Source organism: Natrix helvetica, assembly GCF_964273705.1.
Source record: "Natrix helvetica genome assembly, chromosome: 12".
NCBI lineage: Eukaryota > Metazoa > Chordata > Lepidosauria > Squamata > Natricidae > Natrix > Natrix helvetica.
In genome coordinates, this window is record NC_138556.1 from 12307900 (window position 1) to 12335002 (window position 27103).

General features: G+C 43.6%; 1 protein-coding gene across 1 annotated transcript in view; it reads left to right on the forward strand.

The window, feature by feature from the left end:
• The first annotated feature begins 9077 nt into the window (after window positions 1-9077).
• IL16 (interleukin 16) overlaps window positions 9078-27103 on the forward strand; it is a 35773-nt gene continuing 17747 nt past the window's right edge. The window contains exons 1-11 of the mRNA XM_081964719.1: window positions 9078-9431; window positions 11265-11401; window positions 13383-13515; window positions 16424-16532; window positions 19067-19200; window positions 21123-21233; window positions 22631-22745; window positions 23015-23088; window positions 23613-23832; window positions 24706-24823; window positions 26836-26968. Coding sequence (XP_081820845.1) covers window positions 9129-9431; window positions 11265-11401; window positions 13383-13515; window positions 16424-16532; window positions 19067-19200; window positions 21123-21233; window positions 22631-22745; window positions 23015-23088; window positions 23613-23832; window positions 24706-24823; window positions 26836-26968 — 1587 coding nt within the window. The 5' untranslated portion in view covers window positions 9078-9128. The remainder of the gene's footprint in view (window positions 9432-11264; window positions 11402-13382; window positions 13516-16423; window positions 16533-19066; window positions 19201-21122; window positions 21234-22630; window positions 22746-23014; window positions 23089-23612; window positions 23833-24705; window positions 24824-26835; window positions 26969-27103) is intronic.

The window sequence follows — 27103 nt, forward strand, 5'->3', positions numbered from 1 at the left end:
AGATTGCCAGAAAGAGGGTTCAGAGCAGATGTGGTTTACAGGCTACTGACCTCCATTTTAAGATTGGCTGTACATTGTTTTCATCATCTTGAAATGGGATTATCTTACATCAGGTAGACCTTGAGTGATTCAGTCCCTGTAGCCAAGTTTGGCAGAGTAAGGATATAAGCTAAGGTGAACCCTTTAGTGCTTCGGCAAAGTATTGCTGGAAGAGGTAGCAGAAAATAATCCCTCGTGTTTGAACTGAGCTCGAATTGGGCTAAATAAGTGCTGTAATGACTGTGCCAGTTGAGAATTCTGAGATTGATGGTACCAATAGAAGCAAATATTTATTTATTTGTCAAACATGTACAAGATAACAAGTATAGGTATGAGTATAAACACGAACAAAGGAAGTAAAGACAGATAAATGGGGACAGTAGGACAGGGGTGTTGGGCACGCTGGTGCGCTTATGCACGCCCCCTTTAAGGACCTTTTAGGAATGGGGTGAGGTCCACGGAGGTCCAGTTTAAGGTTGAAGCTGTGAGGGTTAGAGGATGTAACAACAGAATCAGTTAGAGAATTCCAGGCGTTGACCACTCTGTTGCTGAAGTCGTATTTTCTGCAACTGAATTTGAAGCGGTTTAGCTTGAGGTTGCATTGATTGTTTGCCCGTGTATTACTGTGGTTGAAGCTGAAGAAGTCATTGACAGGCAAGACATTGTAGCAAACAATTTTGTGTACTATGCTTAAATCGAACCGCAGGCAGCACAGTTCCAGATTGTCCAAGGCCAAAATTTCGAGCCTGGTGGCCTAAGAGTTTGTGTTGTGAGTAGAGGAGTGGAGTACTCTTCTCATGAAATACCTCTGGACCCACTAAATCATATTAATGTCCGATTGTATTGTATTATATGTATTATATTTTGTGTAAAATAGAATTTGCATTATTGTATTATATCAGGGGTGTCCAAACTTGGGAACTTTAAGACTTGTGGACTTCAACTCCCAGAATTCCCCAGCCAGCCATGCTGGCTGGGGAATTCTGGGAGTTGAAGTCCACAAGTCTTAAAGTTCCCAAGTTTGGACAGCCCTGTATTATATTGTAGCTCAGGGTTGAAATGAGGGGTCCTCTGAGTGTGGTGCACTCTGAGTTTGGTTGTTTTCTTGCAGGCATTTCATTACCCAACTAGGTAATATCATCAATGCTAGAAGGAGTGGGGTTTACTCTCTGTTTATATACAGGGGCTTTCTCGGTCTGTATTATTGGGAATGTTGTTTTCTTCCTATTAATTCCTTGATGAGGCTGTTATTTACTGTTTGATTGAGTTGGTGGTCCCAGTACAGATCAACTCTGAAACGGATAAACCAGAATTTTGTACTTATCTCATCCACTGACCAGAAAGTGGTTTGGCTTATTTTCTCTTCATGTGGTTTTTACCATCTCATTTCTCCTGAAGTTGACCAGATTTCATGTGAAATATTTTATTTGCCTAAAGGAAAAATGTTAGACAATTTACAAAATGTGTGTTAGCCATTGATGTCGAACCATAGCAGCAAAATTTGAACCTCCATATTCAAAGACAGTTTACTGGTGATAAGTCAACGTCAGTTTTCTAAGGATGGGTTTGAGAATTTCCCAGGCAATCTGATTTTCCAAACTTTACATGGATGGACCTTGGTTAGTCTGGTCCTGTTTTTAAAAGACATTTAAACTCCCCTTTTGCCCTGTTTCGCAGAAAATAAGACCTCCCCGGATAAGAAGCCCAATCAGGCTTTTGTGCACATGTGCTAAAAAATAAGCCCTCCCCTGAAAATAAGCCCTCCCCGAAAATATTGCAACACAGCAGCTGCCATGAGGTGACCAGGCTCGCTGCCTCCTGCACCTGAAAAATAATAAGATCTCCCCGAAAATAAGGCCAGGCGCTTATTTCGGGGGTTAAAAGAAAATAAGACCCTGTCTTATTTTCGAGGAAACATGGTAACCTCCCACAGATATTCTCCAAATACATAGCCAATCTTTGTCCAATCTTTATTAAAATGTAGCATTCCTGTCATAGTGGGAATGTCTTTAACACAGTGTGATTGCATGCAAAGAACAGTTGCACTTTGTTGTTGTTGTTGTGGTTGTTACTGCTTAACAATCCTGTATTAAACTTTCCTATTCATCACATGGTGTATCCGGCCTCCCTCTTAAAAAAAAAAAAGTTTGCCACATTTCACCTACACACAAAATGAACCACCAGCTGCCAAAACCATTGGCTGGTTCAGAAGGGAGTCATGAGCATTTTCATGCCTCATTCCTGGTAGAAACAGTCACCACGTCAGACGATAAACATTTGCTGCTCCATAAATCTGATGGCGGGCAGGGTGTGTATGTGTGTGTGTGTGTGTAAATGATAGATCAACAAACACGCCGACCCCCTCCCTCCACAAAACACGCTATCAGTTTATGGGCAGCTTTAGCAACATTCCTGGAATCCTAAATGGAAAGGAGTGAATCCCTAAAGGGCTCTAAATGTAGACAGCATTTGTTTGGCAGAGGCAAGGCCCTCGATTTGAGCTAAAGGAATCAGAGAGCAGATGATCCGATACCCCATCTCTCCTTCCCAGAGCTCGGAGCCAGGTTCAACTGATGATTGGCTTAATCATGGTTCATGGAATAAACACAGTGACCTGGGCTCACACAGTGCATTTGAACACGAAATGTTTGTAGGTAGCCATATGGAAGGCAATGGGGGTGTGGGTGACATGGGTAGTAAATGAGACGGGTGAAAGGGATAACTCTTGGGGAACATGTCTGTGGAGATTCTCAGTCATCCAAGGTCACAGTTGCCCCAAAGGTGCTTTTTTCAAGAGGCAACTGGATTTTCTGGTTTTTCTTTGAAGAAGTTTCGCTTCTCATCCAAGAAGCTTCTTCAAGAATCCTTTGGGACTCTTGAGGAACAGTGGGGTCTTTTTCCCACTGTAGAGGTAGGTTTGGGGGTCTATAGAGGAACAGTAATGCCACTAGTTTACAAGAGGCATGGTGGCGCAGTGGTTAGAATGCAGTACTGCAGGCTAACTCCCTGCCCGCTGCCAGCAGTTCGATCCTGACTGGCTTAAGATTGACTCAGCCTTCCATCCTTCTGAAGTGGATAAAATGAGGACCCAAATTGTTGGGGGCAAGAGGCTAAGTCTGGAAACTGCTAAGAGAAGGCTGTAAAACACTGTGAAGTGGCATATCAGTCTAAGTACTACTGCCCTTCTTTCCTTCTCTCCTTCCTTCCTTCCCAGCAATTATTACCGCAGGCTAACTCCCTGCCCACTGCCAGCAGTTCGATCCTGACTGGCTCAAGGTTGACTCAGCCTTCCATCCTTCCGAGGTGGATAAAATGTGGACCCAGATTGTTGGGGGCAGAGGCTGACTCTGTCAATCCCTTAGAGAGGGTCATAAAGCACTACGAAGCGGTATACAAGTCCAAGTGTTTGTTATTGCTATGGCTAGTTCATATTCACCATTTCAGAGATTAAAAAGAAAATTTTCATCATTGGTTATCATCTTACATGCCTGCAAACCTCTGCCCTTAAAGGACGTCCTTTTATAACTAGAGTGGCTCAGAGACCTGCCCAATTTTTAAAGCCATCTACAACTGAGCAGTGAGACCCCCGAAGTAAAAGCTCTCTATTCTTTCCAAGGCAGCCAGCTATTTGGGAGAAAGAGAAATGGATGCCAAGATGAAAAAGGAAAGGGAAGTAGAAAAAGTGTCACTAGGATGGTATCAAAGAACTGATAACCCAGCTGATTTTGACTTCTGCTCTGTTAGCTTCTCCCTATGTCTCTGGTGATCATTCACTCCTTGACTGATGAAGTATTGTCCTTTATTTGAAGGCAAGACAAGAAGCAATGGATGGAAACTAATAAAGGAGGGAATCAACCTAGGACTAAGGAGGAATTTCCCGATAGTGAGAACAATTAACAATTTTAACTGTTCAATTATTTAGTTATTTATATGATGTATTTCTTGTATGGACTGTACACCGCCCCGAGTCCCTTTCGGGAGAGGGGGCGGTCTATAAGCGCTCAGTAAATAAATAAATAAATAAATAAATAGATAAATAAATAAATAAATAAATAAATAAATAAATAAATAAAATAAATAATAAAATAAATCAATTAATTAATCAATTAATCAGAGACTTGCCTGCCAAAGTTGTGGGTTCTCCATCACTGGAGACTTTTAAGAAGAGATTGGACAGCCATTTGTGCAGAATGTTATAGGATCTCCTGCTTGAGCATGGGGGGGTCGGAGTAGAAGACTTCCAAAGTCTCTTCCAACTCTGTTATTGTGTCACTTTTTCTGTCCTGTTTGGAAAATCCGTCACATAATAATCAGATCAATTCATGATAGCAGTGTCCCAATATCTCCGGGGCTGCCACAAAGAAGAGGGGGTCAAAATATTCCCCAAAGAACCAGAAGACACAACAAGAAGCAATGGATGGGAATGAATCAAGAAGAGAAGCAACCTTGAATGAAGGAGACCTTTCCTGACAGTGAGAACAATTAAGCCGTGGAACAACTTGCCTCCAGAAGCTGTGGCTGCTCCATCACTGGAGGCTTTTAAGAAGAGACTGGACGACCATTTGTCTGAAATAGGACAGGGTTTCCTCCTTGAGCAGGGGGTTGGACTAGAGGACCTCCAAGGTTCCTACCCTTATTCGGTTATTCTGTTAATTCCAGTGGTGGGATTCAACCTTTTTTTTTTTTACTACAGGTTCTGTGGGCGTGGCTTGGTGGGCTTAGCAGGGGAAGGTTACTGCAAAATCCCCATTTCTTCCCAATCAGCTGGAACTGGGGAGGCAGAGAATAGATGGGGGCGGGGCCAGTCAAAGGTGGTATTTACCTGTTCTCTGAACTACTCAAAATTTCCACTATCGGTTCTCTAGAACTGGTCAGAACCTGCTGAATACCACCTCTGGTTAATTCCCCAATTAGAGTTACACCCCCTTTAGGGGATAGTGGTTTCCTTGAAAATCAGGGGTGTCAGTGCATCCGGCAGGGTTTCAAACACACACTCGTTGCCTTGATCCTGACTTTTTTGACCACACCTTGCGGACACCCCTGATGTGAACGAAGAAAGAAGAAAACAACGGTGGCCAAATGAAAAAACGTGCAACCTACGTATCACAACCCTAGGCTCTTGGCCCGGCTCGGAGGCTACATCTCAATGAAAAACAGCAAACGAGCAGCCTCGGTTGGCAGCCCTGATTGGCTCCATCTCAATTCAGCCTCGGCTGAGGACGTGGTGGGAAACCAGCGAAGTCTCTCCCATTCCTTCCTAAGTCACTTGCTGGAAATCGGCAGCCAGCAAGCAGAGGGTTGCAGAAGCGATCTTGGGGTGGGGTGGGGGGAGCGAACTGTCTACCCTCGGCAAGCTGTGCACCCTTGATTTATAATCAAGAAATATGCAGCCGATCACTCCCGGCGAGGAGGGGCAACGGAACAGCATCTGGAAGGATACCTTGAACAGCAGCAGGCGTTTCTCAGACCTATGATGATTATGGCTACTGCCTCTTTTGCAGCCCAGAAACAATAGCTGGGTTCTCTGTAGTCTCTCTATATATACCCTGTAGAGAATTACTGAAATAAAGTCATGTGACGGTCGCAGGGTGTGTTTCCAATTATTGCACTTGAGTCTTTCTGCCAGGCCGGCGAAGACAAACATCCTTCTGAAGGAGTCTGGTTTTTTCCAGCTTGGTTGTAAGTCCCTTTTAATGCTTTCATTATTATTGTTATTATTTTTAAGAAAAGAGGGGTGATGGGTGCTTTCCTTTCCCCACCCATATAGCACTGTCTGTTGCCCTTTTTTTTTCCTCTGCAAGAAAGGATGGGGGGGGGGTTGAAAACCCATCGACTCCCTGGATGCTTTTAAGACGCCTCTGATGCTTCCCATGGAATCGACGGGAGGAAAAGGATCCAAACGCAGAGAGGGATGCCAAGCCCATCGGAATTAGACGCGAGACGAGGTTGCTTGAATTGCATCGCTTTGAGCCAGTCGGCGGAAAGAAGAAGAAGGAGAAAAAAACCTCGTGTTTCTGCCGAAGAGATCTAAGGCTTCCCGCAGCTTCGTTAACTCTCTTTGCAATTGCCCTGACGCTGTGCGCAAAAACAGTTTTTTACGCCTTCGTAAAAGGGGTTCGGTCCCTCCAAACGGGAACCAAACGGAGGTCTTTTCCTGGCGCATCTTTTATTGCATTTACTTGCAGGGAAGAAAACAGGTTGGGGGTGATTTAGCACAAAAACGAGGGAGGAGGAAGAGCGAAGGGTGGGAGGGTGGGGGAGAGAGAGAGAGAGAGAGATCAGCCAACCAGTTAACATTTGGTTTGGATTACCAAAACAAGGCAAGAGAGCTTTGTTCCTGGCAGGCCAAGGGGGACAGGAAAAAGAGAACGGAACACAGCGAGTGGGACGCCCTGTGTTGGTCAGTAGAGTCTAAACGTTGCTTATGGATCAGGTGGACTTCTTCCCCACTTTTTGGGGAAGCATCAGGTTGGTTTCTTCACAACTAGACTCTTTGCTTATGTGGGCCTTGTGGTATGTGCATGTATGCAAGATTTGGGAAGGGGGTGTAATAACATGAGATGGATTATTCCCCCCCCCCCCTGTTTAAAATCTAGATTCTCTCCCCACTCCATGTGGCAACTCAGTGAAATGTTTTAAATGTTGTGTTAGACCAACCTGAAGGATGGTTTTTGGTATTTTTCCCCCCAGCCCGCCTCAACCTGTCAGATAAAGAAGTTTTCCAAGCCAAGTCATTAGAAGGAAAAGGACTTTATTCCGTCTAAGTATGCTTTCTAGCTTCCCTTCTGCTCTTATCCTGCATCCCTCTTCTATAGCATTTGATCTTCATCTTTTTCCTTTCCCGCCAAGCGCATTGGTCATTTTGTTTTGCCAATTCCTTTCATCACCTGTTAAGATTTTCTTGGAAAGAAGGACTGGATATAGTTGAAAGTGGGTGGGTGGGAGACTTCAATACAAGGTTAATTCACACCCCTTAAAACTCTGCTTGTAGGTAATTATGTAGCTTTCATTTGTGATCAAATGGACTTGATTTATTATTTGAGGTATGATTTTTATAAATGGTTTATTTTATGAATCATGACTTTATTATTGTTTTTAATGTTGATTTGATTTATCTATCAAAGGGATTTGATATGATTTTAGTTATGGGTCAGAGGGATTCATTTCTATTGGCAATAAAGTATCTTTTAGAAAACCAGGGTGACTATGTAGGATTTAGAGATGATCTGTATATTTAGCAAAGATTATAGGAGGCAAGAGATCCAGCTTTGCTATCTGAGATTCTCTTCTGTTGATTTGGTTTCTTCAATGTTACACAGACATTTTTTTATAATAGGGAACCCACCCCATACATACCGTGATTCTCCAAAATTTCCAAAAGGCAAGTTTCAATTTATGTTTTATATTTTACTTTGTGAAGAAAGAGTAAAAGAGAAAGCTCCTTTGTTTTGACATATTCAGCTGGATCTCGAAGTTTATTCAAACTTCTCCATCCAGAAATCCTGCAATTATAGCATTTTTGACAGATGGGCCATTCAGTCTGTGTTTATATTCCTTCAGTGACTATGAGCACACAACTTCCCCAGGCCATCTGTTTTCAGCGCTGAACACTGGACTTGGAAACCAATTCACACAACACATCTGAAGCCCAGTAAGAAAGTTAACATGAATGTGTGTGTTTTCAGTCTTAGGTAAAGGTAAAGGTTCCCCTCGCACATATGTGCTACTTGTTCCTGATTCTAGGGGGCAGTGCTCATCTCTGTTTCAAAACTGAAGAGCCAGCGCTGTCTGAAGACATCTCTGTGGTCATGTGGCTCGCATGGCTAAACGCCAAAGGCGCACAGAACGCTGTTACTTTTCCACCAAAGGTGGCTTAATACAATACAATACAATAGTAGAGTTGGAAGGGACCTTGGAGGTCTTCTAGTCCAACCCCCTGCCTAGGCAGGAAACCCTACACCGTTTCAGACAAATAGCTATCCAACATCTTCTCAAAGACTTCCAGTGTTGGGGCATTCACAACTTCTAGAGGCAAGCTGTTCCACTGATTAATTGTTCTAACTGTCAGGAAATTTCTCCTCAGTTCTAAGTTGCTTCTCTCCTTGATTAGTTTCCACCCATTGCTTCTTGTTCTACCCTCAGGTGCCTTGGAGAATAGCTTGACTCCCTCTTCTTTGTGGCAACCCCTGAGATATCGGAACAATGCTATCATGTCTCCCCTAGTCCTTCTTTCTCTTAAGCTGAACATACCCAGCTTCTATTTTTCTAGTTCCATTTATATCCGCTTTCAAACTGCTAGGTTGGCCAAAGCTGGGACAAGTAGCGGGAGCTCACTCCATTATGTGGCGCTAGGGATTCAAACCATTGAACTGCTGACCTTTCTGATTGACAAGCTCAGCGTCTTAGCCACTGAGCCACCCGCGTCCTCGTTTTCAGTCTTACTATTCAGCCAAAACTCACATGGCCTTTATATTATACTCCATACCTTTTTCTAAGGCTAGACTCTCCTCTCGAAAGGACAACCTGGAAAGATCAACATTTACTGCTACACCATCAGGAACTTGAAGCAAAAGAAAAATGTGGTTTTCAAGTTCTGGTCTGTATGAACGGCTGGGTTAGCTTCTGGTTTAATATCATGTGGAAAGCCAGAAAAACGGCTGAATCTGGTTAGCTTCTAATGTCATGTGGAAAAATGGCTTCGTCCTGCAACGAAGCTAAACAAGTTGCATGAATAGGGTTTTGATTCTTTCAGAGAGCCGGGGTAGAAAAAACAACAACCAAAGAGATGAATGAGAAATATGTCTAACTTTTTAAAAAAAAGAATACACAGAGCTATTATCAACGTGATGCCTTATGACTTGCTGTGTTGGAACTGAAAGCCTCTTGTTTTTAATGAAATCTAGAGGTGGGTGGGTGGGTGGTTTAGAGAGATGAAACATTTTTGCTGATGAGTTTCTTTCTCTCATTCCCACCCACCCACCTCCCTCCCCCTCCCCTGCACCTCTCTTCCACCTGGATCTTCTGTTGCAGGCATGAAGTGAACTTCACCGGCATGACCGATTGACCACCATTTCCTGGGTCTCCCAACGATGGAACGGCACAATAGCGCCAAGGGGAGGAAATCCAAAACGCTCCGCTCCATTTCCCGATCGCTCATCCTCTGCAACGGCAAGACCAGCGACGATGGCTCGAGCCCGGATGACAAATATGCCAACCCTTTTGAGAGCCAAGCCAGCTGGAGTCAGAAAGAGCCATGCCCTCAACTTCAGCTGCCGTGCCCCTCGCCTAGCCAAGACACCACATCCGATCCTCATGTCATTGCCAGCACGGTACAGATGAGGACCAGCGCCAGTGAAAGCTCTAAGAACATGAAGAGGAAGTTCTTTATCAAGGTAGGAAGAAGGTCCGTGGCTCTGTTCACCTGGCATTTGCAATGCTTGGATAGCAATAGCACTTAAGACTTATATACCGCTTTTACAGTGCTTCACAGCCCTTGCTAAGCGGTTTATAGAGTCAGCCTATTCCACCACCACCCCAACAATCTGGCTCCACATTTTACCCACCTTGAAAGGATGGAAGGCTGAGTTAACCTTGAGCCAGTCAGGATCGAACTCCTGGCAGTGGGCGGAGTTACCCTGCAATACTGCATTTTAATCACTGCACCATGAGAAAGGAGAATGAGAAAGAGAATAAGAGAGGAAGGAAGGAAGGAATAGCAATAGCACTTAGACTTATATGCCACTTTACAGTGCTTTATAGCCTTCTCTAAGCGATTTATAGAGTCAGCATATTGTCCCCACAACAATCTGGGTCCTCATTTTACCCACCTCGGAAGGATGGAAGGTTGAATTAATCTTGAGCCATTCAGGATCGAACTGCTGGCAGTCGGCAGAGTTAGCCTGCAATGCTGCATTGTAACCATTGTGCCACCATGGCCCTTCCTTCTTTCCTGCCTGCCTGCCTGCCTGCCTGCCTGCCTTCCTTCCTTCCTTCCTTCCTTCCTTCCTTCCTGCCTGCCTGCCTGCCTGCCTGCCTGCCTGCCTGCCTTCCAACTTAGACTTCACAGTGCTTTACAGCCCTCTCTAAGCAGTTTACAGAGTCAGCCTCTTGCCCCCAATTGACCCACCTCCTCATTTGACCCACCTCGGAAGGATGGAAGGCTGAGTCAACCTTGAGCCTGGTGAGATTCGAACTGCCAAATTGCAGGCAGTCGGCAGTCAGCAGAAGTAGTCTGCAGTACTGCACTCTAACCACTGCACCACCGCCGCTCTGGATAAGGGGGTCCTCTTCCCGCACCCCCTTCTATCACATGTGAGCTGCCTTCTAAACATGGGGATCTGGTGGTGGGGATTGCATTTAAACCAGCAGCACAGATTATATACCCAGGATGTTGCATCTCTATTGGGTTCTTTCATCTTGGAAAGGAACAAGAGAATGGCTGTGATGAAAAGCTATTGCAATAGCACACAGAGCAGGAGGAAGGAAGCTGGGGTCTGGGCAAAGAGTTTCTCAGTCTAGGCCAGCTCTGTGGTCCATGGCATTGTCCACAGCATTGGTCATCAGAGCTGAGGATGTTGGAAGCTGTAGTGCAGCCTATCTGTTATGGTCTGCCAGATTCGGACAGTGAGGAGGTTGGGGAGGAACATGGCCCAGTCCTGGAGTCTGGGGAAGGGTCTGTTGAGGGCTCTGTGTCGGAGGCAGAGAGGGGGCCAGAGCCGTATGCCAGTTATCAGCTGCCTTCGGAGTCGGAGATCAGTGGGGCAGACGAAGAGCTGGAGCCTGTTCCCAGTGTGCACATGCGCAGAGTTGCCAGACAAAGGGAACAGCTAAAAAACAGGGGTCGACTTTGGAGTAAGGCCACAGGTGGACGATGAATGGCCCCTCCCAGAGGAAATAAAAGAGGAGCGAAAGGGGAGTGGAGTTTGCAGGAGACAATTAGTTCGCTTAATTGGTTCGTGATTCTCCAGAGACTCCTGGCCAAGTTTTGCAGATATCGGCTTGGCAGCTCTCCAAGCCAGATAAGGTCTGTGACTGTAAATCCTCCCTTGAAAGACTTGGTTGGTTGTGAATGAGCAGAATTCAAGTAAATTAACAAAAGGTTGTTTTTTTTTTGGTTGGGACAAGGAGTTTGCTTCCTGCTCTTTTGGGAAGCCTGGGTCAGAACACTATCTAGGAGGTACAAAGTAATGGAAGGCTTCCAAGTTTCTTCATATCTTCCCAACCAGGACAGCTGCATTTGGAAGCTCTGCATTGCCACCGGGAACACGGGGCTGGGGATTCAAGTCTGCCGCACTTCCAGTGGCTCTGCTTTTGGAAAAGAGTTCATGGTCAGCCACGTGATTGACGGGGGAGCTGCTCAGAGGTACGTTACAAAATTCCATCAGGAAGCCACACAATCATACCTATTTAGCTCCTTGGTGGTAGTGGTAACGATGATGACATTGAAACGTATGCCCTATCTTCCTACTCACCTAAGAAGTGAAAATGACTTAATTCAGGAGGGAGATAATAACAAACTTCACATTTCGGGAGAATTGTTTCCTGGATGATAAAGAAAACTGTATTCTTTTGACCCATGGGAGCAGGGCAAGAAGCAATGGATGGAAACTAATCAAGGAGACAACCAACCCAAGAACTAAGGAGAAATTTCCTAATGGTTAGAACAATCAATCAGTGGAAAGAGCTGCCTCCAGAAGTTGTGGGTGCTCCAACATGGGAGGTTTTTAAGAAGAGACTGGACAGCCATTTGTCTGAAATAGCATAGGATGTCCTGCTTGAGCAGGGGGTTGGACTAGAAGACCTCCAAGGTCCCTTCCAACTCTGTTATTCCTTTAACACTGTGTAGAAAGTGTTGCAGGGAAGATGCCAGGAGAAATGTCTCCAGAAATAAAGGGGAGACCTTTGCTGTGGAGGCATTTGAAAAGAGTTTGAAAGAGGTTACTGCAGCTTACACCTAATCCTATAGATCAGCGATGGCTAACCTTTTTCTAAAGGTGTGTCGAAACTGTGGGTGCGTGCTAGGGAGTTTTTACCCTCCCCAGGCCCTCTGGAAGGCCAAATATCAGCTGATCGGCGCATGCACCGGAACTGAGGGCTGCCGAGCTGGCAACTATGGCTCCACATGCCACAGGTTCACTATCATGGCTATAGATCTTGCACTGAGTAGGACGATAGACTATAAAGCCACTTTCTGTAAAAATTGTGCAATGAATCAGATAGTGACGGGAACTGTTATAAGCAGGATATTTCCTTATGCACCTTATTCAGCAGAGATATTAAGATATGGTGTAATTATATAAATAGCTTGCAGTTCTCCCCTTCTGCAGTTACCTTGCAAGCTTGTATATGTCTCATCTCAATGAACAGATTGAGGAGGTCTGTATCCTAGGTAGCCTTCCTTCCCCATTCAAGCTGTTACCCAAGAAAGGAAATTGGTATTGCAATTTGCTTTCACCATGGAAGCACTATCCTCTTTCATGGAGCTCCACGACACCAACAGAGAAATCAGAATATTTGTAAACATTCCATGACATCTCAGCAAAGGTATATATAGCAAAAGATAAATACATATGTGAACTGCTTCACTCTCACACGTTCCTTCCTATAACTAGGCTAGTTACAAAAAAAATCAGAATCATTGGAGGGCTTTCCCCACACACACACACTTCCTGGACCTACATAAGAGGTCCATTAAATGGTTTTATGAGAAGTAATTTTAAAAAATTCTATTTACTGGATGTACCAAAGAGGTCTGTTAAAGTTCTGAAAAAATTGAGGGTCAAAAACAAGATTAACCGGAAACAAGCTCTGGGATTAGATTTAGAGGGGTCCAAAAATAAGACTGTTGAAAGTTCAGAGAATGAATGTAAGGCTGGCTTATTTGACCAGGGTTACAATTAAAAAATTAGTTATATCTGGGCTCCCTTACTGAATTTTTGCTGATAAAGAACAAATGATGAAACGTTTGGATTTTTAATTAAGAGGTTAGTTATGGGATGAAGAGAGTAATGTTATAAAATGTTTTTATTTGCTGGGATGAAAGAGGAACTTCCTTCCTTCCCTATACTTTTTTCTTTATAAAAATCAGAAGCTGGTTTATTAGCCCCCATCACCACCCCACCATCATCACCAAACATTCCTTGGCTGTGATCTGAGAGCAATGTTTGTTGGAAAATAATTTGGCCACGGTCTTATGGTTTGCAAATGTAAATATGACCTGAACGGAAGCAACAGCAAGCTCAAAAGGGATCCCCTTTGAGGCAGCTGCAGAGAGCCGATGACACTTGTTCACAATCCAGCAGGCCTATTGTTGCCTTTTCTTCTTTTTTTCTTTTCTTTTCAAGGGATGGTCGTTTAAGCCCTGGTGATGAGCTTTTAACAGTCAACGGGCAACCCCTTAAAGAGCTCTCCAGCAAAGAGGCTGAATCGCTCATCCAGTCTGCCAGAGGCTTGGTCAATTTAGTGATCGCAAATAAGGTAAGCAGAGTAGTTGAGACCACCCTGTTCCAATAAAAGGGAATATTTGTAGCTCAGAGTTGACATGAGGGGGGTCTTTGGTGGTCTCTGAGCCTAGTGCTTTTCTTGCAGGCATTTCACTACCAAAGCTAGGTAACGTCATCAGTGCTAGTAAGGAGTGAGATTTGCACTCACTCTTTATTAGCACAGGGGGGAGGGGGAGGGGAGGGGGGAGGAGGAGGAGGGGTCCTTGGTGGTCTCTGAGCTTGGTGCTTTTCTTGTAGGCGTTTCACTACCCACATTAGGTAACATCAGTGCCAGCTCTACTTCTTTGTTCCACTTAGGGCTGGTTATTGGGGGCAATTTATTGACTCTGTAAACCACTTAAAGAGGGCTTCAAAGCACTGTGAAGCGCAATATAATTAATACCATAATATAATACCACTTTATAATGCCTTGGTAAGGCCACACTTGGAATACTGCATTCAGTTCTGGTCGCCACGATGTAGAAAAGATGTGGAGACTCTAGAAAGTGTGCAGAGAAGAGCAACAAAGATGATTAGGGGACTGGAGACTAAAACATATGAAGAACGGTTGCAGGAACTGGGTATGTTTAGCTTAAGAGAAAAAAGGACGAGGGGAGACGTGATAGCAGTGTTCCAATATCTCAGGGGTTGCCACAAAGAAGAGGGAGTCAAACTATTCTCCAAAGCACCTGAGGGCAGAACAAGAAACAATGGGTGGAAACTAATCAAGGAGAGAAGCAACTTAGAACCGAGGAGAAACTTCCTGACAGTTAGAACAATTAATCAGTGGAACAGAAGTTGCCTCCAGAAGTTGTGAATGCCCCAACACTGGAAGTCTTTAAGAAGATGTTGGATAGCCATCTGTCTGAAACGGTATAGGGTTTCCTGCCTAGGCAGAGGGTTGGACTAGAAGACCTCCAAGGTCCCTTCCAACTCTACTATTGTATTGTATTGTATTGTATTGTATAATTCTAAGTGCTATTGCTAGTGCTATATTCAGGTTGAAAAATCCAAAGCGTTTCCATTTTCCCCTCCCTGGCCTGGCACTCACCTGTGTTTTTAGCTGCCAAACAGCTAATAGGATTCCAAGAGGCACAACTTTCCTCCCTGGTACATCAACCTCTGGGGAGAAAGTATCAGCAGTTTAAATTCTACCTGCCCTGCAAGAGAGGAGCAGGTCCAGAAGAAAAATAGTAAAAGTATCCCTTCGGTCATTGGGCAATGTTCAGCTGAAAACGCCATCTGCTGTAGGAGAAAGGAACTCCCTTTCTCCTACAGCAGAAATCTCTATGGCAAGGGAACAACTCTAGGACTCAGCCTAAAAATTACTCCTAAGTGTACCTCACAGACACAAGTAACAATTGTTCTCCTCTCTGATATTCCTGCAAATGACTGGTGAATGACTGAGCTGCAGCAACCTCTGTTCCTTCTGGCTACTACCCTGTTTTCCTGAAAATAAGACCTCCCCGCATAATAAGCCCAATCGGGCTTTTGAGGACATGCACTAAAATGAGCCCTCCCCGAAAATATTGCAGCACAGCAGCAGCCATGAGGTGACCAGGCTCGCTGCCTCCTGCACCTCAAAAATAATAAGACCTCCCCGAAAATAAGGCCCAGTGCTTATTTGTGGGGGGGGGGGGTCAAAAAAGAAAATAAGACCCTGTCTTATTTTCGGGAACACACAGTATTAATACCCATTCACGTACTCATCTCTTCCAAGGCAAAGCAATGGCCACCGCTTAAAGCAGGGGTGTCCAAAGTTGAGAACTTTAAGACTTGTGGACTTCAACTCCCAGAATTCCCCAGCCAGCCATGCTGGCTGGGGAATTCTGGGAGTTGAAGTCCACAAGTCTTAAAGTTCCCAGGTTTGGACACCCCTGACTTAAAGCATTCACAGCTGTGCCTATTCCCATTTTTATAGAGTTTTTAACTTGATGATGATTTCACGTATTTTTGGGGTAATGAAATACCTGCAAGAAAACAAGCAAGCTTAGAAGGCACCAAGGACCCCTCAGTATTTGACTAGTTGCCGGTTGGGCCTCTTCCTTATCAGTGTTGGCCTGTTAACTGATTTTAAATCTGAAATTTCCTAAGGCGGGGACATGTCAATGAGCTGGGCCTAGACTTTTGCTGTATCCCTGCACCATCTTGTTCATAGTCTTCCAATTAGCCAAGAGACAAACTTCCATTTGTGTCAGGCTTAACTGATGCAGAAACTAGTGCAGTTTGTGTTTGCAGTGGACTCTGAACCTCATTGGTCCAAACGGAACTGGTTCCTCCATTTTTAATAAACCAAGGTTTAATATTAGTCTGCCCATTAAAAGCTCCTTACCTGGATAAGACCTGCTGGAGAAGACTCCTGCGAGTCCGTTGGATGGCAAGACGATTCAAATGGTCAGTCCTAGAGGAGATCAACCCTGACTGTTCTTTAGAAGGCCAGATCCTGAAGAGGAAACTCAAAGACTTTGGCCACCTAATGAGAAGGAAGGACTCACTGGAGAAGAGCCTCATGCTGGGAGGGATTGAGGGCAAAAGAAGAAGGGGACGGCAGAGAAGGAGGTGGCTGGATGGAGTCACCGAAGCAGTAGGCCTGAGCTTAAATAGACTCCAGAGGATGGTGGAGAAGGTCTGGAGGACAGTTGTCCATGGGGTCGGACATGACTTCACAATTAGCAACAACAACAACACCTGGATATGACTGAGAAGTCAACACATCTTCAAGTTGCCAAGTTTGAAAAAAACAACAACCTTGATTTAGTTTTAAAGAGACAGTTCAAGTTTTAGGCTAATGCCAGAGTGGGGTCTGCATACAGAGGGGTGAATTTTGACGGAAACACACAACCTGCTTTTGAATCATTGCAGACACTTAAGATCTTGTGCATTTTCTCCCCAAATTCTCCCAGGAATCATCCAGTTGCCCTCACATGGAGCAGCCGCCTAAACACGATCTGCCGAATGGATCCGTTCTGCAGACCAAAGCCAAATGCCAGCGGACTCGCAGCAATTCAGCCAGTAAGTTTCTGCAGTTTAGGCTACGTCCAGATGCATGCACTGTCCTCATTCTGAGGGGACTGGGGACTAAAATGTACGATGAATGGTTAACTAATCCACAAGGTCCCTTCCAACTCAGTTAATCTGTAAATCTGTAATGAACTCAGGGAAGTCAGGACTCTAACACTTTGTTCAGGTTCAAGAGATCCTTTGTTGAGTATAACATATTGGCACTTAGAAAGTTATTCCCGCGCTTAGGGATAGTTAAAAGAATAAGACCTCCCACCCCAACCTCTGTCTCTCCAGTCACATGGGCCAATCAGTCCAGGTGTAGGTCCCACTAAACTTCAACAGGTGTCCGTTGACATGACCTTAGTTCTCACTCCGTCTGGAAGATGTTATGGCCAGGGCCAGATTTAGATGAAAAGAGGCCCTAGGCTATTCCACTTATGGGGCCCTTTCACCTCCCATTTTTAAGTTTGTAAATTACACGAGAGATAATAAAATACAACATTACTGTGATATATCAATATATTAAATGAAACATGTTGTAATTGGTACTAACCTTTATAAAAAATGGGGCACCTGGATAATAAATAAAAATAAAAGGCCCCTCTTGATCTTGAGGCCCTAGGCTGAAGCCTAGTTAGCCTATAGGAAAATCCGGCCCTGGTTATGGCACATCCCTGAGTTCTCCCCCATGCTCCCACCCCCTCCCCCCTAAATGGCAACCAAGAAACGAAGCAGAAGTAAATGCAACCGAGTTCGTTTATCCCTACCCGGCTTAAAACTGCAGAGACGAGATTTTAGGGAAAGCCCTTCTATCTACCGCCTCTGACTATATTCGGCAGCACAGTATCAGCACTAGAGGACTTCACGTTTTGGGGGTTCTATAACCCAACATGAGAACCATCATTAAAAAGACACAACAAAGAATGTCTTCCTGCCTCCACTCAGGAGGTTCAAACTATCCCAGGTTCTGCTGATACAGTTTTACAGAAGAATTATTATTGAGTCTTATCATTTGTACCTAAGGGACACGGTGGCTCAGAGGCTAAGATGCTGAGCATGTCGATCGAAAGGTTGTTAGTTCAGCGGTTTGAATCCCTAGCGCCGCGTAACGGAGTGAGCTCCCGTGACTTGTCCCAGCTTCTGCCAATCTAGCAGTTTGAAGGAACATAAAAAAATGCAAATAGAAAAATAGGAACCACCTTTGGTGGGAAGGTAACAGCATTCCGTGTGCCTTTTTCTGGCCACAGGACCACGGAGATGTCTTCAGACAGTGCTGGCTCTTCGGAGACGAGCACCGTCCCCTAGAGTCAGGAACAACTAGCACATATATTCAAGGGGAACCTTTACCTTTATCTTTATCATTTGTACTTCTATAATGATCTGGTTTGGTGCAGCAACCAAACAGGACAGGCACAGACTCCTAAAGGATAGTTTTGGACTGCAGAAAGTACAGTTGCAACCACCTTGCCTTCTATGGAAGACCTGTATAGTGTGTAGATCAGAAGGAGGGTGGGGGCTGAGAAAATATCTGCAGACTCCTCACATCCTGTTTCAACTCTTCCCCTCCAGATGGCGCTACAGGGCATTGCAGGCCAAAACAACTAGACACAGGGACCTCCCAAAGGTGCTTTTTCTTTTTCTTTTTCCAAGAGGCAACTGGACTTTCCGTTTTTTCTTCAAACACGCTTCGCTTCTGCTAGATATTAACTCTGTCTGCTGTGGTTTCCAACAAGGTCCTCTGTTCAGGCGGGAACAGAGATTGAATCCCATTGGTTAAGAGGTCTGACAGCTCCCTATAAAAGGGTCGCTGGATTGTAGATACTTGTCTTGTTATAATAAAGAGCTGTTGTTACGTTAAGCCGGGGTCTGCCTTCTCGTTACCCGATCTAACAGCTTCTCATTCAAGAGGCTTCTTCCGCTCTGGATGAGAAGGTTCTTGGATGAGAAGTGAAACATGTTCAAAGAAAAAAAAAACCAGAAAGTCCAGTTGTCTCTTGAAAAAAAAAAAGCATCTTTGGGACAACCCTGACCTGCATGACTGAGAATCTCCATAGACATTTAGACAGGGACAGTCCCCCCGCCCATGCCACCCTCTCTGCTGAACACCTAGATCTCACAATATTGTCTACTGTCTATATCAGGGGTGTCCAAACTTGGCAACTTTAAGACTTGTGGACTTCAACTCCCAGAATTCCCCGCTGGGGAATTCTGGGAGTTGAAGTCAACAAGTCTTAAAGTTGCCAAGTTTGGACACCCCTGGTCTATATGTATTTATCCATGTCGTATGACTGCAGTAATATTATTATTTATCCTCCTTATTATCTTCTTTACTACTTCCTCTTATTGGGATGATGATGATGAAGAAGAAGAATTTCTTGTGAATTTCTCATGATTCTGATGATTGCATGTACACTGAGAGATTCTGCACCGGAGGAAAAAAATCCTTGCATGCCTAATCTCACTTGGCCAAATAAAGTATCCAATTCAATCCAATTTAATCTGCTTTTTTCCCTCCTCCAACCCCCCCACCCCCATCCCTTAAGGTGCTAGTCCGTACTGGATAGGAGACGTTGATACCTCTATGGTCAAGAAGTCGACCTCTCGGTACAGACAATCCCCTTATAGCAACAGAAAGTCATTCTCTCAACAGCTGGAGAATGCAGCAGGAAAAGCCAAGGTAAGCCAAATGTCAAAGTAAGAGGGAAAAGGAAACCTACCAGACTAGAGTGCTCCATCTGTGGAACAGTCAAGAAAGGACAATGCAGATGGAATGCAGGCTTTCAGGCCAAACATTTCCTTCCTTGTTATGCCTCTAATGCTTCCCTGCAACCAAGCAGCCTGTTTTCCACAAGCCCTTGACCTCAGAAGAATGAGGTCACTTCCATGAACCAAGGAGAACATCACCTGCAACTCTGAATGATGTTTACGCCACCTTTCCTCACCATCCGTGTCCCTGAAGGACTGTAAATCATCAGTATTTATGTTGCTGGATGAGCAGGTTAGGATTGAAATAAGGTCTGAGCCCAAGTGGCCTTTAGGAATTCTCTGCCCCAAAATTGGGTGGGTAGTTCCCCCCCCCCTGAATTTATCCAGGGAAAGGAGAGGTGTTTTTTTCCCCCCAGCTGTTTTTCAAAGGCAGGATGCCCCTCTAACTGCCTTGGAGACTGGTGGAGAGTGAGTGAGTGATGATTTTTCATGTGTGGTGTTTTTGCATTGATATAATCAGGAAGTGGCCATTAACGCACATCATCCCTGGGAAGACTTCCTAATTAAATAAGCGCAAGAACAGACCCCCTCCAAGGAAATTCTTCTTCTCTGAAAAGATTTCTAAAAGCAAATCCTCTTGTCATCTGTTAAACGATAAGAAAAAAAATAGGGGAAAAGGGCAGGATTCGATTCTCTGCAGGACTGATAAATAAATATAATATAACATAAATAAATAAATATAACATAAATACAACTCTGAATGAAGGAGATGTTGATGCAATATAGCCATTCAGAGCCTGATTGTAGATTATAACTACTGTACAATCATCACTGATCATATAGAGTAATGAAACATATACCCTGTTTCCCTGAAAATGAGACACAAATATATATTTGTGTGTATGTATGTATGTATGTATGTATGTATGTATGTGTATGTGTGTGTATGTATGCATGCATATATGTATGTGTGTGTGTGTATGTATGTATGTATGTATGTATGTATGTATGTATGTATGTATGTATTGTGTCACAACCCCTGATATGCCCAAATATGGGAAGGAACACACTGTTTCCCTTTGTCTGTCTTTCGGCTCACTCCAGGAGACCATCCAGGCAGAAAACCGTATTTTTAATGTTGCCTTTGTTACATTTATTTATCAGCACAAATACAGCACACATTATATATATATATATATATATGTGTGTGTATGTATGTATGTATGTATGTATGTATGTATGTATGTATGTGTGTTACAACCCCTGGTATGCCCAACTATATATATATATATATATATATATATATATATATATATATATATATATATATATATCTATATCTATATCTATATCTATATCTATATCTATATCTATATCTATATCTATATCTATATCTATATCTATATCTATATCTATATCTATATCTATATCTATATCTATATCTATATCTATATCTATATCTATATCTATATCTATATCTATATCTATATCTATATCTATATCTATATCTATATCTATATCATCTATATCTATATCTATATCATCTATATCTATATCTATATCTATATCTATATCTATATCTCTATCTCTATCTCTATCTATCTCTATCTCTATCTCTATCTCTATATCTATATCTATATCTATATCATCTATATCTATATCATCTATATCTATATCTATATCTATATCTATATCTATATCTATATCTATATCTATCTATCTATCTATCTATCTATCTATCTATCTATCTATATATATATTTGTTTTCGTAGATTTTCACGGGTGTAGGTATGCTTTTCACGGGTGTAGGTATACAACTATATATATATATAGTTTTTTTTAAAATTCTCCAGTATGGTATTAACCTTTCCTTGCTGTTTGTTTCAACTGTAGCCTCTTTCCAGGTCATCTCGCTTACTAAGTTCCGCCCACCTCATGTCCACATCTTTGGGTTTACAGGCTTCTATGATCTCCAACATTGTCCTAATGAAAGGTCAAGGGAAGGTGAGCTGTTTGCTTTGTCCTAGGTCTTTCCTCGGATGATAAAGATGAACGCTGGGACCAAAAAAAAGTTTGTCTGGAGTCAAACGTTTTCAAACCCCATTCTTCCTTTTTAGAGAGAGATCGGTCTACAGCGATGTTTCTCAACCTGGGCTACTTGAAGACCTGTATAAGTATAAACTTTATTGTCATTGTGCTTAAACACAACGAAATTGGTTTTAACCTCACTGGTGCAAAATGATAGCAGAAACGAAAAAAGAAAGAAAAAGGAAAAAAACTAGGGTGCGCATGGAGTGATTGTGGTTAATAATAATATAATTGTATAATTGGTTGTATTTAAACGTCTGACAGCCCAAGGATAGAAACTATCTTTAAACCTATTTGTTCGGCTGGCTATACTTTGATGTCTTCTGCCCGATGGTATGTAACAGAGGAATTCTGGGAGTTGAAGTCAACACGTCTTCAAGTGGTCAAGGTTGAGAAACGCTGATCTGGATGGAGAATTGCATCATGTACTGGAAGATTTCATTTCTGTTTAAAATTTCAAGATTGCTCTTCCATCCTAACAGATCAGGGTCTCAGTGCAATAAGAGCAGCATTATACCATTATTCTTATTGTTCCCGGAAAGGCATAAAAAGTAACCGTCCAAAAATGGACCTCTATTTTGTACATGAAGGGCTCAGTGGCTAAGACACTGAGCTTGTCGATCAGAAAGGTCGGCAGTTCGGCGGTTCGAATCCCTAGTGCCGCGTAACGGAGTGAGCTCCCGTTACTTGTCCCAGCTTCTGCCAACCTAGCAGTTTGAAAGCATGTAAAAAATGGGAAACACTTTTGGTGGGAAGGTAACAGCATTCCATGCATCTTCGGCATTTAGTCATGCCAGCCACAATACCACGGAGATGTCTTCGGACAGCACTGGCTCTTCAGCTTTGAAAAGGAGATGAGCACCGCCCCCTAGAGTCGGGAACGACTAGCACATATGTGCGAGGGGAACCTTTACCTTTACCTTATTTTGTACATGCTTCTGAAATTGGCTACTAATTCTGTGATGAATTGGATCTTTCCTCCATTTCAAAATAAAACTCCATTCTAACTATAAACAGGAAGCAAGCAATTCTCCCCCTACCCCAACATAGATTTTAAGTATTATAGAAACATGAGGAATTTGAATGATCTCAAGTGCATGGAAAACCATCATGAACCAACAGGAACATTGATCCATCTATAGCTGTTTAAGAATAAATTCCCAGTGCCTTTCAGATTTGAGGGCCAATAAAAACATTTTTTCCTCCCAAGATTTTTTTCACAAAAAAAAGTGTTTTGATTGCTTGTTTAAGCAGTTAGTGAAAGGAGCGGGTGATTAATCCAGTAAAATGCACCCTCTGTTCACTCTCATTAGGGACTTGGTTTCAGCATTGTGGGTGGTCAGGACAGCATTTACGGTCCCATTGGCATCTACGTGAAGACAATCTTTCCTGGAGGAGCTGCTGCTGCAGATGGAAGGTTACAGGAAGGTAGGATGACATCGTCCCTGTATTTGAATTAGTTGGAACGAGACAGTTTGGTTTACAGAAGGGAAGCCTAAGGGGGACAACGTCTCCAGGACAAATAAACAAATATTGGGGTTGGGGGTGGGGTTGGGTTAGTGGGTTTGATATAACTATCATAAGGGAGAAATGTGTGTGTAGTGGAATGGTGGGTGGGTGAACCTCGGCTGATGAAACGTGGATGAAATGCTGGTGCCAAAAACTAGCTAATAAGATTGTTTATTTTGATGTAACAGGAGATGAAATCCTAGAATTGAATGGAGAATCAATGCATGGACTCACACACCATGAAGCTTTGCAGAAATTTAAGGTTATGGGCCTATGCAATGTCCTCTTACATGAATTCTCCTCCTCCTCCTCCTCCTCTTTCTCCCCCCCCCCTTCTGTTGTCCTTCCCCTTCCCCTGCTCCCCTTCTCTTTCATGTATTCCTCCTCTTCCTTCTATTGTCCTTTCCCTTCCCCAGCTTTTCCTCCCCCTTCTCTTTCATGTATTCCTCCTCTTTCTCCTCCTCTTCCTCTCTCTTCTTGTCCTTCCTCTTCCCTGCTTAGCCTTCCCTTCTCTTTTTTGTGTTTCTACTCCTCCTCCTCTTGACCTTTCCTTTCCCTTGCTTCTCCTTCCCCTTCTCTTTCGTGTATTCCTTCTTCTCCTCTTGCCCTTTTCCTTCCCCTTCCGCTGCTTCTCCTTCCCCTTCTCTTTCACCTATTACCCCCGCTTATGTTTTCCTCCTCCTCCTCCTCCTCCTCCTCCTCCTCCTCCTCCTCCTCCTCCTCCTCCTCCTCCTCCTCCTCCTCCTCCTCCTCCTCCTCCTCCTCACAATGCTTCTTTCTTTCTAGCAGGCCAAGAAGGGCCTCCTCACACTCACCGTTCGGACAAGCTTCAGCACTCCCTCTTCTGCCACCAGCTATTTATCGTCTCACCTTTGTCGTTCCCTGAGTACCAGCATGTGCATCACCAAGGAGAACAGCTCCTTTGGGTCAGAAAGCACCACAACGTTTCCTCTGAACCCCATGAACCCCAACGACAGGATCATGATGGAGGTTTCCTTAAATAAAGGTGAGCAGTTAAATATGGCGACTCCCCCCCACCCCACCGCAAAAAACCCTCCAGAATAGACTTGGCTTGAATATATTGTCAATCTGAATCTCTCCCCCACCCTTTTTGGGTGATGCTATGCCAAAAATCCCTTCTGGTTTGGCAGGAGTTGAGAGAGAGAGAGAGAGCAATCATTCTACTATAATGACTGGGTTCATAAAAATAATAATAATAATAACTTGTTTGGCTAGCATAACGCATCTACTCAGCTATTCTGGCTTGCCGACCAGTTTTAATGTCTTAATAGGTGTGTACTATTCTGGCATGTGAAATCACAATAAAACAAACCACAGCTTAGCACAATGTGTGGGCCAAGCTACCAGGTATGCATGCAGAAATCGTGAATGGGTGAGAAGAGAAGCAAGTCTAATGCTCAATACTGACACAGGGTGAGCGTATAGAGCAGGGGTCAGCAACCTGCAGCTCTAGAGCCGCATGTGGCTCTTTCATCCCTCTGCTGCGGCTCCCTGTTGCCGGTCGGCGCCACAATTTTGAGAGGAGCTTCTGGTTGGGGGAGGGGGCGAAGCACGGCATGCCAGGAGGAGACTCTATGGCAAGGAGCAGGTTTTCCGGTTGGCTCCACAATTGATAGGGCTTTCAGTTAGGACAGGTAGAGGAAAAAGGACACTGTGCTAGGAGGAAACTCTGTGGTGGGGGAACTGGACTTCTAGTCGGCTCCAGAATTGCATGGGAGGAGCTTCTGGTTAGGACCTTTGTGGCTCTTTGAGTGTTTAAGGTTGCCAATCCCTGGTATAGGGAAACAGCACATTTCTTAATCGTTTGCATAGCTCACATCCTCTTTGTCTTTCCATATCTTTCTAATGTATTTTCCAGAGGCTGGTGTGGGCTTAGGCATTGGCTTGTGCAGCATCCCTTATTCCCGGTACATTTCAGGAATATTCATCCACACTCTTTCTCCTGGCTCTGTGGCTCACATGGATGGGAGGCTCAGGTATGTCGAGACCGAATAATTTCCAAAGCGTTCTGACATTCACGTTCCACTTTTTTAAAAAGGTGAGAAGTTACAGTGCCAGATTTGATTGGTTACTCAAAACCCAATCCAACTTTTCACCTGGAGAAAAGAGCCATACCTTAAAACCATTGTTGGCAAACTCAATACAGCCACACGCATTGCAAAATCTTTTTCTTTCTTTCTTTCTTTCTTTCTTTCTTTCTTTCTTTCTTTCTTTCTTTCTTTCTTTCTTTCTCTCTCTCTCTCTCTCTCTCTCTCTTTCTCGCTTTCTTTCTTTCTTTCTCTTTCTCCCTTTCTCTCTCTTTCTCTCTTTCTTTCTTTCTCTCTCTCTCTCTTTCTCTCTCTCTCTCTCTCTCTCTCTTTCTTTCCTTTTCTCTTTCCCCTTTCCTTTCTTCCATGGTTAAACTTGAAATATCTCTCCTCTCTCTCTCTCTCTCTTTCTTTCTTTCTTTCTTTCTTTCTTTCTTTCCTTTTCTCTTTCCCCTTTCCTTTCTTCCATGGTTAAACTTGAAATATCTCAATATTGAATTTCCCCTGCAAAGTGAAAGTCCAGGCTGCAACAAAGAAAGAAACTGCAAGCATAACATAGCTGCTAAATTCTGGGCCAAGGCTCTGTCTCTTGCAAAAGCAGAGCATCCGGAGAAAGTTTAGAGAAGTAGTTAAGTAAGATGAAACCAAAAACAGGCGCCTGCATGTTCTTTCTCTGTGCTATGAGTCAATCTTCATCGAACACTTAATGTTCAGCTGAGCCTTCTTTTGTTTTGCACTTCAGTGAAAATGGGCAAGATTAGAGCTACTATAAGCTGCAGAGAGACTATATTCCATGATTTGTTTTCTAAAATTTGCTGCCTCCTGAGAGAGAGGGAGAGAGAGAGAGAGACAACTGCTGTTGACCTGCTTCCCATAACACACTTAAATGTAGTGGGAGGTGGATTAGTCATATGAGGACCCAGATTGTTGGTGGCAATATGCTGACATTGTAAACTGCCCAGAAAGTGCTGTAAAGTACTATCAAGCGGCATATAAATTTACGTTCTATTGCTATATTAACAGTGACCCAACCAACTAACCCCGAAGGAGTTAATTTTTAGCCTCACATAAAATAAATGCCAGAGGTGATTCTCAAATGAATAAGATATCCATTAGTTCAGGGGTGTCCAAACTTGGGAACTTTAAGACTTGTGGACTTCAACTCCCAGAATTCCCCAGCCAGCATGGCTGGCTGGGGAATTCTGGGAGTTGAAGTCCACAAGTCTTAAAGTTCCCAAGTTTGGACACCCCTGCATTAGTTGTTTCCAAAGCAATCAACAAGGTAATCAGCAAGATTGGACCTCACTCTCACGAAAAGAGTCACGTCCCCTTTATATCAAAAAGAATGTGAGAGAACTTTAAACTTGTTGCCTGGATTTGTAATTTGCCTTAATTGGCCATGGCTGGTTTAGTGAAGAGAAGGACCAGGGGAGGCATGAGAGCAGTCCTCCAATATTTGAAGGGCTGCCCCAGAGAGGAAGGGGTCAAGCTATTTTCCAAAGCACCCAAAGGCCAGACGAGGAATAATGGATGGAAACTGAACCAGGGGAGATTGAACCTAGAAGTAAGGAGGAATTTTCTGACAGTGAGGACAATCAACCAATGGAACAGAAGTTGCCTTCAGAAGTTGTGGGGGCTTCATCACTGGAAGCTTTCAAGAAGAGATTGGGCTGCCATCTGTCAGAAATGGTGTAAGGTCGTCTGCTTGGGTGGGAGGGTGGACTAGATGACCTACAAGGTACCTTCCAACTCTGTTAATCTGTTAATTTGCCTATATATGGATTACTCATTCGAAAGTAGACAACAAGATAGAATTCTTTGGGCTTCAGGCATCCCTCTTTGAAATCCTAAATTAGCCAACAGAAACAACATAGGTAATGTTTCAGGTTTGCAAAAATATACGATGTTGGCCATGCTAGGATTAACACTTGTTTTTCTTTTTAATGGCAATCTTCTGGAAGAGGTGGAGATGAAATAGTGGAAATCAATGAGGCATCCGTTCAAACAATGACCCTTAGTGAAGTTCACACTGTCCTAAGCCACTGCAATCCTGGCATTGTGCAAATCATCATTAGCAGGCATCCTGATCCACAGGTAAGGTGGAAAGTGAATGACATTTATATATTGTAATGTTGTCCCCAGCAATCGGACTTCTGTCAAAATAGCCTCCCCCTCAAAGCCAACCGCCTACCCTCAAATACCAAGATGTCTTTCTATTGTGGAGAACCT